Raw genomic sequence first — 12,500 nt, 5'->3', positions numbered from 1 at the left:
CACCATTCAGTACATTAAAGAACTCTCCAGCATCCTCGAGCAGCAATCTGCGCATGCGCGGCGCTGACGGGACCAACATCCATAGACCAGCATCAACTACAACCCTTTCCCACAATAGACGTCTCTCTCTGTGTTTTGTTTTTTAAACTGGTCACGTCAAACACATGATTGGCGTGAAACTCAGTGGAGCAGCTTTTTGTTTGTCAAGCTACAGCTTCAAATTAGTTAGCTTTGAAGAAGCTAGCTACACAAAAAATTGGTCATTTTACTAGCCACCAGCCAGACCGATAAACAAACTGACCGGAAGTTAATTTAGGGCCAGACGCGTAACCGTGGCAACGCGCGTTCGTTTGATGAACCTTTTGTGCAATGGAAATATTCTAATGGATTTCGAAGTTCTTCGTGGAATCGCCCAGCTATCAGGAAATGTTCTCACAACGGTCACTTTTCACTGTTAAGATGATTTAAATAATAATCTTTATGATGTTGTTTTACCTGAATAACGTTCTCTTAAAGGGGCAGTGCACGCAAAACTTCTTTATGTTATTGTACTCGACGAATGTTCTAAGAATGTCTTCTGGGTTATGAGAATGTAATCGTAAAGTTTTTAAACTATGCAATTGAAAACGTTTTAGACAAATTGCAAATCACTGTTCCCACAATGTTTTTTTTAGAACATACATCTATTAGCTGGGCATGGATGCCGATACAGAATCTTTATTTTTGACAGCTGATTTTGATTTCAGGCTGCTTTTGTACAGATTTTTATTTTTCTGTTTATTTGTTTGTTTATCCACTCTCATGTTTTACTGATGTAAATATTTCTTGCTGATGCTTGAGTGGAATGTCGATGTCTAATATTAAGAGTGTCTTTTAAATTTAAATTGCTGAATAAACATCTTGTTCGGTTTGATGTAAACTGTTTTTTGTATTTCATGTCAAGATAAAAGTGGATTTGAAACTACAACGTTCAAATATGTTTAATACTTTTTTATGTATTTTTTTTAAATTCAGAAATCCAAAAATATTAAAATAAGATGGCATTCAATTTACAGACAACTTACTCAATATCACAAGGGCTTAGACAGAAAAATAAATTAATATACAAATAAATAAAGCAAGAAAATATCTGCACAGTTTCTAAAGTAATAAATAAATAATAACCCTTCAAAAAAACAAAAATCTCCATATCATTTAATATAAGATTATCAAGTCCATAGCTTTTTAGTTTCTGACAGGGCTTTTAGACATTTTGCCAAATAGTTCTTAAAGACTACAAAAAGGAGAGATAAAAAGGATTAATAATGTTTATCAATAAAACCTGTTTACGCACAACAGCGATTATCATGACGTAGTTCTTGCGACAAGAGCACTGGCCAATCACAGCGCGCCTGTGTTCGGTGTGGGCGGGGCCTCGCGTTACAATGACGCTCTGACAAAGAGAATCAGCGCTCGATGTGACGGTGCGGCGCGAGCCGCCATTTCAAAGCCGAATAACGCGCGAGGTTTCACGATTTAATAGACGGATGCCTATTTTTTTACAGTACAGTGCATAACACTTTATATTTTTAAGGCTCTTTGTTTTGAAGAGCTCTCAATCTCATAAGGTAAGTCACGGAAGAAGCGCCATGAGCTCGAAATAGAGCGTTTGAGTGTTTAATGTCGGTGAAGCGAGCCGTTAAATCCCACATTCGCCTTCGTTAATTCTATTAAATATCTTCAGTTGTTAGCATTTAGCTAGCTGGTAATATGTGAGAGTTCATTGTTTATTTGTGTCCTCGGCTGATCATTTCGTTCAGCTGCATTATGGCGACGGAATATTTTTTAAATCTCTGAATGTGTGAAATTAACGAATTAAGAGCTTGTTAATCATAGTAAAATCAAATTTATTTTATTTTGTGGGCCTAAACACACTATGAGTAACCATAATCATCATATTCATGTATAATAACATCATAAACACCGAGCAAATACATGATTTTATTATATCCTTTAAATTCCATATACTACGTTGAAATATTAAAATACAAAAATTGAGTATATATTGATGATATCGTGCACTCAGGGGTGTGTGCAAATTTACATAGAAATATTGAAATAGAAAAATGGATCATATATATTGATATAATCGTGCATTCAGCGGTGTGTGCAAATTATTATCCAATGAATGCTCTCTGCTTTAAGAAACCCCTCCTACCAGTATCAGGTGTCAATTCAGGGTGTAAATTAAAGCCTAATTAAAATATTAATTATTTATAAATATATTTGATATGCCCTGCCTCAAATTCCTGAAATTTCACTAGCCATGAACTGTTAAAATGGTCTGTTCTTTCTCAAAATCTTGAGATGTTTTCTCTCATGCATCGTTTCCATTAGCAAAATCTTCTGCGTTTTTTTTTAGAGATGCTTCATTTTACAGTTGGCCGTGTGCGTTCACACTATTAATACACGGCTTGTGCCCTGAAATCCCCGTGGCCCAGATCAGCTGCTTATATCCCAGCAGGCCGTGCGATGACGGATGTTCTGGCATGTTAAGCTCGTCGTGTGGCTTTAACAGGGTGGCGTCCATGTGTCCAAAAGGAAAATCGTCAAACATGTGACATTGGCACTTAAACGTTTCCAATCTGGATTTGGGTCAAAGGTGAAGGTTTTAGGAAAGGTGTGAAGGCAGGTGTTGTGTGTTTATAGTGTTTGCTGCTACTGAAAATGCTATTATATACGACTGATAGGCATCAATTCTCAGCGTACACTTAAAAAGTACCAATATTTTCCAGATGGATGCCGAAGCGGAGCAGGTGGAGGAGACGACAGAAGTGATGGAGGCCACAGAAACGCCCTCGCAAGAGGAACCTTCGTCTGACAACAAGTTCAGGTAGGTCACATGACCAAAGCTTCTACTGTCATTGGTTATTCTCATCTACCTATTTTCCATCCGCCTATTTTTATGCAAATTTTGGGATGTCGCATATAAAAAAGCTGGATACGAATTTAAAATGGACAATTGAGTCATATTTTTTAATATCTGATAAGACGACGTGGATAAACTACAACGGAAACACATTTACTGAATAAAATCCTTTTTAAAAAAAACTCAGCGGAGGCTGTGATTGGATAACCGGAGTAAACAGAGGACCAATGGCATCGCAGCATCTCTAATGTTGGTTTGGTGTTTCTGAAAGGATTCAAAGTCTCTCATCAGAATGATTTGGTTTAATTCACTCCAGAAGCGTCTCACACGAGTGTGTTCCCGAACGCAAGAGGACATGACAGCGTTTATTGTGTTTCGTCTGCAGTGTTGGGAGTAACGCGTTACAAAAGTAATGCATTACAGTAACATATTACGTTTTGCTGTAACGCAGTAGTGTAAGGCATTACTTATCAATTTTCAGTAATATTTTACTCGGTACATGTTCAGTAAGGCTTGCGTTACAACAGACTTTTAGTTTTAATTGTAAAACAAACAACAACAAAAAACAGCAAGACCGCGAGACATTAACGAATGAAAAATGCAAGTAGGCTAAATTACCTGTTCGTGGTCAGTCAATAGCCACGTGTGGTGTCCAAGTCTGTAAATAAAGACTAAAGGGCAGCGTCTGATATATTTGTATAGCGATTTATTTTTTACAGTAATGTCGTGAGGTATAATTTCGGCCTCTGTGCTCGCGCTGGCCAGTGGAAAAGTAGCTAATGGTGAAGATGGCATGAAGAAGACTATACATTCGCGAGATGGACGTATGGGCATTAGGCTATTCGTTCTGTGTTTTTTTTCTAAACAGTTAGGCTATGTTTATGTGCTATTTTTCATGTTTTCATCACGCAATCATGTTTTTGATGCGGTGGTGACGCGTTCATAAGGGCGGCGGCGCTGCCGATAAAGCACCTAAAAGCTGTCACAAAGAACCGGCAAAAGCAATGATTATGAATATGTCAAATATAGCAAGGAGACATTTTAATTGTTTATTAATAAAGTCAAGATGAAGTTGACGATGCTGCCTCGCGATCTTCGCAGTAGCCTAGTGAATGCACCAGAGAGAAATGCACATTTCATTTCATAAGCAGAGAGCAGTCTGTTTTCTTTCGTTTTGAATTGTTCTGTTTACAAGTAGACATTTCAATATAGATATATTTTTCAAGTCCGTGAATAGGCTACCTTAATACGCTGAGTTTCGGTTCATTTATGAGACGCGCTCCAGTTCACGCGCTTAAATCCAGGCAATTGGTTGACGAAACATTGATTAAAATTAAGATACAATTAATACAAAACGAAATTCACTTTAAAGAAAAGCTTTGTGTGTGTAAGGTCTCTGTGAAAGTTTTAAAGCAGTCTTTTAGTGCCGCTTCATAGCGGTCGCGTCCATAACGGAGAACTGTCACGTCTGTAACATTGTTTTTTCCTCATAAATGCGAACACGAAAAATAAAATAAAATGAATATTTTATGTTCTGTGGAGAGCCAACCCTTCTTCATCCGATTTGCGCAGTTTAATTCACAGAATTACAACAACAACAAAAATCGTTGCCTCCTAAAAGTTAAAGATTTTTTTTTGTCACGCATGACTGTCTATTTCCCTAATATTAAATATAAAACGCATGTGTAGACTGATATTTTTCTAATGTCTGGACTCCTTTCAGGGAGGAGCCTATGGATAAACAGACGTTTCAATATTTTGGTATTAATGCATTTTCTGAGAATTTATATTTCAAGTTTTGACTGCAAATGTAATGTCCATAACGCTGGAATTCCCAAATTTTAAATAATTTATCCTCAACTAGTTTTGTGGTGTAGGTCTACGTATTTTATAATGTTAAGTTAACTTCAGATAATACTAATAGTAATTTAAAGATGTGGTATTTTGGATCTGGACGGTATTGATAACGCTGGGAGTTGGAAGGGGTGTGTCGCGATTCTGCAGGTTCGTGGATCTGAGTGTCGCGATTTCGGTTTCATATGATATGGCATATCCTTACAGCCTAGTCATTTTAGAATGTTAAGTTCTACTCTTGTATCGTTATTTTGGTGAAAGTAACTCAAAAGTAATACAGGAGTAATGTAACGCATTACAATTCTGAGACAGTAATATTGTAAGGTAATTAATTACTTTTAAATAACAGTAACAAGTAATATATAATGTATTACAGTTTGGGAGTAACTTGCACAACACTGTTCGTCTGACGCTCTGACTCACACTCATTTATGATGGAGGGAAAAACAGCCCGATTGCAGCAACTTACAGTTTTATTACTGCTATTCCGTACCAATTTCCCTGGAAGTGGTGATTTTGTTCTCTTGAACACATGCTGCTTTATCCGCAAATGTTTTATGCGATATTCCAAGTTGAATTCACAACATAGCTACTGTTATGGAGTTAAATAATGACATTGTCTTCTGTAAAACTCATTTCATAATCCATGAACTTTGCGCAGTTATTGAACTGAACTGAATCAACACTGAACCTAATAATGACTTTTTAGAGAATTTGATGAAGTTGATTCCTGATTATTACAGTGAAGCTGCTTTGAAATCGTTGAAATGAAGGTATAATGTGTCTGAGGTTTGGTTCTGGTTATTTTCAGGGGTCGTGGGATGAAGTTTCGTGGCAGAGGTGGCCGGATGGGCCGTGGGATTCGTGGTGGACGTGGGATGATGATGATGATGATGAAAGGCTTCAGACCCCCGGGTCACATGAGAGGAAGAGGCCGCGACGGGTTTACCAATGGATTTGGACCCATGAGGTCCTGCCGAACTGTTCTTGAGTCTTTCCTTAAAGGGATAGTTCACCCAAAAATGAAAATTAGCCCATGATTTTCTCATATTCAAGCCATCCTAGCTGTATATGACATTCTTCTTTTAGACGAACACAATCGGAGTTATATTTAAAAATGCCGTGGCTTTTCCAAGCTTTATAAAGGCAGTGAATGGCCGTTTAAGTTTTGAAGTCCTTAAAAGTGCATCTGTCCATCATAAAAGTGCATCTGTCCATCATAAAAGTGCATCTGTCCATCATAAAAGTGCATCTGTCCATCATAAAAGTGCATCTGTCCATCATAAAAGTGCATCTGTCCATCATAAAAGTGCATCTATTCATGATCAAAGTGCATCTATTTATGATAAAGGTGCATCTGTCCATCATAAAATTGCATCTATCCATCATAAAAGTGCATCTATTTATGATAAAGGTGCATCTGTCCATTATAAAAGTGCATCTATTTATGATAAAAGTGCATCCATGATAAAATGGGGGGTTAATGAAGGCTTTCTAAAGTGAAGCGATGCGTTTGTGTAAGAAAAATATCCGTATTTAAAACTTAACTAAAATAACTAGCTTTCGGCAGACGGCCGTACGCATCGATTTACTACGGCGAATATTTCTTAATTTATATGAAGAATGTCATACACACCTAGCATGACTTCAGGGTGAGTAAATCATGGGCTAACGTTCATTTTTGGGTGAACTATCCCTTTAAATCATTTAAATGAACTCGTTTATTAAAACAGCTGTTCGCTGTGTGTTGCAGGAGAGGCATGGGAAGGACGTGGCCGTATCCGGACATGCGTGGCCGTCGAGGTCGAGGCGGGCCAATGGGAATGAACTTGGGTCCGCCACCGCCTCCGCCTCCACACATGCACATGAGAGGACCTCCACCACACATGCACAGGTGTCCACACCACTCCGGCAAACAGCGGAGGAACACGGTTCATATGTCCTGCGTTCACCCAGATGTGCCTTTGTTTAATAGTATCTAGGGCTGGGTTGACTATCGATTTCTTGATTTTTATCGATTTCTTGATTTTTAAAGTCCCCTTGTAGTCTATATATTTTTATCCCTTAACTCATCTTTGATCAACAAAATTACATATTTCAGCGTCATTAATTCTTAATGCCTTAAAATATCTTGAATGTAACTCGACACCCTTGCCTCATTTAGTATACACGGTTCTATGAATATGCAAATGAGCCCCGCCTCCACTCACTCCCTCAGCTCAGAGATCCACTCGTTGACGATCACACATTGATCTGATTGTTTACAAGGTAGTTTGTGACGTCAGAAACACCAGCGATTTTAACGCGTGTTTTTGAGACTGTCTTTGGTTCACTGCAGTTTTAAGGAGAAAATACTCAGCAATGCTGTCGACTTATGAATTTACACATGATTTGTCTTAAAGCATATTAAAAACACCAACGTCTAAAAGTGAAACTCTTCCTGAGTCTCTCCGTAAGGTTGCACTCGCTACTGGTTATTTCTGAGTGAGATTATTGGTGTGTTTTGTTATTGCCGGAGTTTCTCAAGCTGGTGTTAAGACTCCGCCCTCTTCTGAACGGAGGCGGAGCTGCAGCTCATTTACATTTAAAGGGACACACACAAACGGCGTGTTTTTGCTCACACCCAAAAATGAGCAAATTATAATAGAGCTATTATAAATGATCTGGGGATTTTGAGCTGAAATTTCACGAACACATTCTGGGGACACCATAGATTTATATTACATCTTGTGAAAAGGGGCATAAAATGTCACCTTTAAGTCACTTCCGTGTTGGTTTCAAGAGAAAGAAAAATTCTGTGGTTAGGAAAAAATGTGTCTACCCTTTTAAATCAATCTTTAAATTTTAATTTTATCAGGACACACTTTTCAGGACTTATCTATGGATCCAGATTGTATTTAGCCATTTTTAGCACAAGTACATTTAAGTAATCTTTTATAGAATTTTACTTTTTGTTGTTGTTGTACATGTACTTACGTGTAATAACGTGTACTTATTTGTATTCTTTATTTATTATATTTTATTTATTTGTTTGTCTAAGTTTTTTAATTATGTTATACTTATAATATTATGTAGTTAAATGTTTAGTATGTATCTGCCATGTAATAGCCGGTGATGCTGATATGGCAATAAACTCAAATACTACTTCAAGAGAGAAAGACTGAAAGGTTTCCGCTTGGTGTAAAGTGTGTGTGTTTATGGTTTCAGGCACGGCCCGCCTCCTCCTCCCCCCCCACCGGGACACCCGGCCTTCAGAGGACGGCCCCCACATCCGAGGGGGCGGAGCATGATGCCGCCTGGCCCGCCCCGTTTCTTCCACCCCAGAGGGTAAGAACGTTCTCATCCGCTTTCACAAACGCACATGCGAAGAAGAGTCTCTTCGGGGCGTGACAGTGCAGAACCACGGCTAAAACTAAAATTACACAAGGGGCTTTCGCACCGGATAGTTCTAGGAACGAGCCTCCAGGATGGTTCCCTGAGAACTAGCGCTTCCCATAGGAACGTTTTCCTGGTTGCGTGCGCACCGCTAGTACAAACTCTAACGTAAGACTTGCTTGTTGTTGGGACTTTTATTTTGACGGCGCTGAGAACGACTGACTAGTTTACGATGTACTCAACTGTGTAGTGTATGAACTTTAAACGTTTATTTTGTTTTTCAACATCGGAGTCTGGTGCCCCTCCCCCTCCGCTACGTTATTAAAGCTTTGCTAGTCGAGTGCATGAACTGTCCAACGTTGCACGTTTTTTCGGTTAAATAAGTGCAAAATACGTGCACTTAAAGTGCACTCTTTCTTTTTAGTATTTTCAGTGTGAACGCACTATTTATATGACAGAATGGCGTAGAATAGTGCAGAAGTACGTGATTTGGGACGCACTGATAGTGTATAAGTGTATTAGGGCTGAAACGATTCCTCGAGTTACTCGATTACAAAAATTCCTCGAGGCAAAATCTCTGCCTCGAAGCCTCGTTAAATTCCTATGACGCGCACTATACGCGCGGCGCAGGGATTTGATTGTTTCACACGGACTGTTTATTCACACGGACCTGTTCAGGAAGCATATATTTTGAATTTAGTTGGCGCGATGGCGGAGAATAAATATGTAAATAAACGGCAGAAATTGTCTAAAGTGTGGGATCATTACACACTTAATACACTTAACTCGCTGAAACAAGGTAACGTAGTCTAAGCCTATTGATGTTCGCTGATTTTAATCCCATACTGTATTTGTAGCGATGTCGTGATGCGGTTTGACTAGATATGATTTTTAGCTTTGATTTCATTTTTAAGTAGTAAACGTAACTATCACGTTCAATTGCAAGAGAGTATAGCCTAAAAAAAGAACCCCTTCACACACACACACACACACACACACACACACACACACACACACACACACACACACACACACACACACACACACACACACACACACACACGCCAGTCAGACCAATTGCAGCAATGCAGCACATATGCTTAAACTTTTATATAGCCACACAACAATAATTTCAGCATGCATTCACTGTGTACACACCGCGACGTGATGGAGGAACAAATATTGTATTCCAGTCTTTGCGAGACCTTGTTTGTATTTCCCTTCTGCCAAATAGTTACAGACAACAACAAAAAATGAAAGTCCCCAGCCTGTTGGTTTTTAATAAAGATTCGGAGTACTCATTTTTCAGTTAAAACGCACCGAACAAAAAGTGCGTCAGCTTTTACTGCGTGTTCAACAACAAGTCACGTTACAGCTCTTCTTCAGCGTTAAACTACCAGAATACACAAATATGCTTAGATGCTTAGAGTGGTTATATTATAACATCTTAAAGGAAAATTCACATAGGAGATAGCTTTATAACTTGCATACTATATAACTTATAGTATATAACTTATAACAGCTTTAACTGAAATAGACACAAGTTTAATATAACTATTCTGTTAATAAAATAAATCCGATTAATCGATTACAAAAAGAATCGATAGCTGCAGCCCTAAAGTGTATGGTGTGTCATTTGGGACACAGCTTATGAAAAGGTTCCTCCAGTGCAAAAGCCCCTATAGTGCATGACACCCTGTTTTTCTTGAATTCTGTGTTTTTTAAATAACGCATTTGCAAAAAATGACGAGTTTCGGCGCCTCTTGAGCACAGCAGGCCAATCAAAATGTGTGATTTTATCCTTTCATGCAGTTACCACAACGGATCGGCCCCTCCTCTGCCCCACCCGCCTCCAGGCAGGGGCCATCGCTGGCCGGGGCCCCCTGGTGGCCGGAAGTTTTAACGCAACTAAAATCTGTAGCGTTAATGTCCACCGCTCACTCATTTCTGTCCGAACAGACTCGCAGGTCCTTTTACTGTAACAAACACGCTACCTTTTTATTTTTTTTATATATATATATGTTACTTCATTTGAGGAAAAAATCCCGAAAAACATTTAAAGGGATAGTTCACCCAAAAATGAAATTTAGCCCATGATTTACTCACCCTGAAGTCATCCTAGGTGTGTATGACATTCTTCTTTCAGACGAATATAATCAGAGTCATATTAAAAAATGTCCTGGCTCATCCAAACTTTAAAATGGGAGTGAATGTGTTTTTGTTTTTTGGAAGTCCACCAAAGTGCAGCTGTCCATCATAAAAGTGCATCTGTCCATCATAAAAGTGCATCTATTCATTATAAAAGTTCATCTATCCATCATAAAAGTGCATCTGTCCATCATAAAAGTGCATCTATTCATTATAAAAGTTCATCTATCCATCATAAAAGTGCATCTGTCCATCATAAAAGTTCATCTATCCATCATAAAAGTGCATCTATCCATCATAAAAGTGCATTTATTCATTATAAAAGTTCATCTATCCATCATAAAAGTGCATCTGTCCATCATAAAAGTGCATCTATCCATCATAAAAGTGCATCTATCCATCATAAAAATGCATCTGTCCATCATAAAAGTGCATTTATTCATTATAAAAGTTCATCTGTCCATCATAAAAGTGCATCTATCCATCATAAAAGTGCATCTGTCCATCATAAAAGTGCATCTATAAGTGATAAAAGTGCATTTATGAATAGATGCACTTTGATGGACTTCCAAAAACCCATTCACTCCCATTATAAAGTTTTGAAGAGCCAGGACACTTTTTAACATAACTCCTATTATATTCGTCTGAAAGAAGAAAGTCATACACACCTAGGATGACTTCAGTGTGAGTAAATCATGGGGTAAATTTCATTTTTGGGTGAACTATCCCTTTAAAAGCACTCTCACTCTGAGGAAGAGAAGGACACATGTTCTTAAGTTGATTTAAATTAAGTGTTTTTACTCCATAAGTGTTGTGTATAGTCAGCGTGGTGCTATTCCTGTGAGCCTTAAACAATCTTGTTCCTTTATTCCAAGAAAACAAGTGAGACTTTAGAGACCGAGAAGGGACGATGGCGCCAGCCGTCATTCCTCAAGCTTGTGTCGTTGATATTTCTGTACTCCTTGGACGTCTCAAATATGGCATTTACAAGCAGATCCCTCAATATGTTCATCTTCATGTGTAGTGCTCATGATTTAATATCATAAATGTGCAGCTACTTAGTCAAGTGAGAATATTGCTGTTGAAAAGTATTCATGTTTCTTTTTTTTGGTTGATTGATTCTGTTAAAATCACAAATACATGGATTCGTTTTAACATGACCGTAGAGTAGCGCTACGATTTATACTTCTTTAAATAAATATTTCCTTGCTTTTCTATTTTAAGGCCAAGTATTTGATTCAAAATAGTAAAAAGTAAAGATAAAAACCCTCTGTGTTGAGTTTTGAAGTGTTATTATGGCACATTCACGTATTGTAACTGATAAAGTCATGTGAATTTGTGAATGTAAATTGAACAGATAACAGCTTTTGACTTAGTTTTGACAAACAAAACAATAAAGTTAAGATAAAATGACCTCTCTTTTTTATTGTTCATTTAAACCAAAAGCTGAATGTCCATTTATGTAATGCATTTTTTTAAAGTACTGATCATTTCTGAAGCCAAATGGACAGCAATGTAAAGATTTTTACACGAGCACAGAAATATTTCACTATGATGTGTTTATTATGAATACTCTTATATATATTTACATCATTGCAGAAACGCATAATAAAGCACATAGATGACTGTTCTATAATTGAGTAAAGTTACATTTGAAATGCACTGAATTAAAGTTGCCTAGAGGGCTGAAAATTCAAGCACAGGATGTCCAAGGATGTGTGCATGAAATAAATGTATTTTATTATTCAACAGAAAAACACTTCTTGACTCATTCTAAAACTAAAAGTTCAGATGCATAAACACGCATCATCATCATCATCATCGCAGGCCACGCTGTAGTGTATGCGAGTCATTTAACACTAAACAGCCAAAAGTTTGGAGACACTCGATCTTTTGTGTGTGTTATAATAACAGTAACGTGTGGAAGCTTGTTTCCGCCACATAATAAAACATTATAAAAGATAATTGTGACTTTATTTCTCAGAATTGTGAGATATAAAGTCAGAATTGCAAGAGAGAAAAATAACAATTCTGACTTTTTTTTTTTCTCGCGCAGTTGCGACTTTATATCTCGCAATTCTGACATATTTTCTCAGAATTGTGAGATACAAACTTGCAATTGCGAGTTATAAAGTCCAATTCTATGGGAAAAAATACTTTTTTTCCCCTCAGAATAGTTTATATCTCACATTTCTGACTTCATAACTCACAATTG

General features: G+C 37.7%; 2 protein-coding genes across 3 annotated transcripts in view; both read left to right on the top strand.

Moving 5' to 3' along the window:
* Positions 1 to 961, top strand: part of LOC143752338 (mesogenin-1-like) — a 1,455-nt gene extending 494 nt beyond the window's left edge. Inside the window, exon 1 of the mRNA XM_077245488.1 lies at positions 1 to 961. This exon is cut by the window's left edge and continues 494 nt beyond it. Within this exon, the coding sequence (XP_077101603.1) occupies positions 1 to 67 (67 nt within the window). The 3' untranslated portion in view covers positions 68 to 961.
* A 432-nt stretch (positions 962 to 1,393) lies between these two features.
* Positions 1,394 to 11,698, top strand: LOC143752324 (uncharacterized). 2 transcript variants are annotated; one of them, XR_013207373.1, is made up of 7 exons: positions 1,422 to 1,607; positions 2,775 to 2,872; positions 5,574 to 5,732; positions 6,516 to 6,656; positions 7,970 to 8,089; positions 9,950 to 10,483; positions 10,548 to 11,698. XR_013207373.1 is itself a non-coding variant. In XM_077245469.1 (6 exons), the coding sequence occupies exons 2-6, from the start codon at positions 2,775 to 2,777 to the stop codon at positions 10,038 to 10,040; spliced, it is 609 nt and encodes a 202-aa protein (XP_077101584.1). In that variant the 5' UTR covers positions 1,394 to 1,607; the 3' UTR covers positions 10,041 to 11,698. The 2 variants fall into 2 exon arrangements, 1 of the variants encoding a protein (XP_077101584.1); XM_077245469.1 differs by having other exon boundaries at positions 1,394 to 1,607; positions 9,950 to 11,698.
* The last annotated feature ends 802 nt before the right edge of the window (positions 11,699 to 12,500 follow it).

Source organism: Siphateles boraxobius, unplaced genomic scaffold (assembly GCF_051911475.1).
Source record: "Siphateles boraxobius isolate OS27281-9 unplaced genomic scaffold, OSU_SipBor_1 262, whole genome shotgun sequence".
In the NCBI taxonomy this organism is placed as follows: Eukaryota; Metazoa; Chordata; class Actinopteri; order Cypriniformes; family Leuciscidae; genus Siphateles; species Siphateles boraxobius.
The sequence above is the reverse complement of the archived record's forward strand: the minus strand, read 5'-3'. Positions and strand labels throughout refer to the sequence as shown.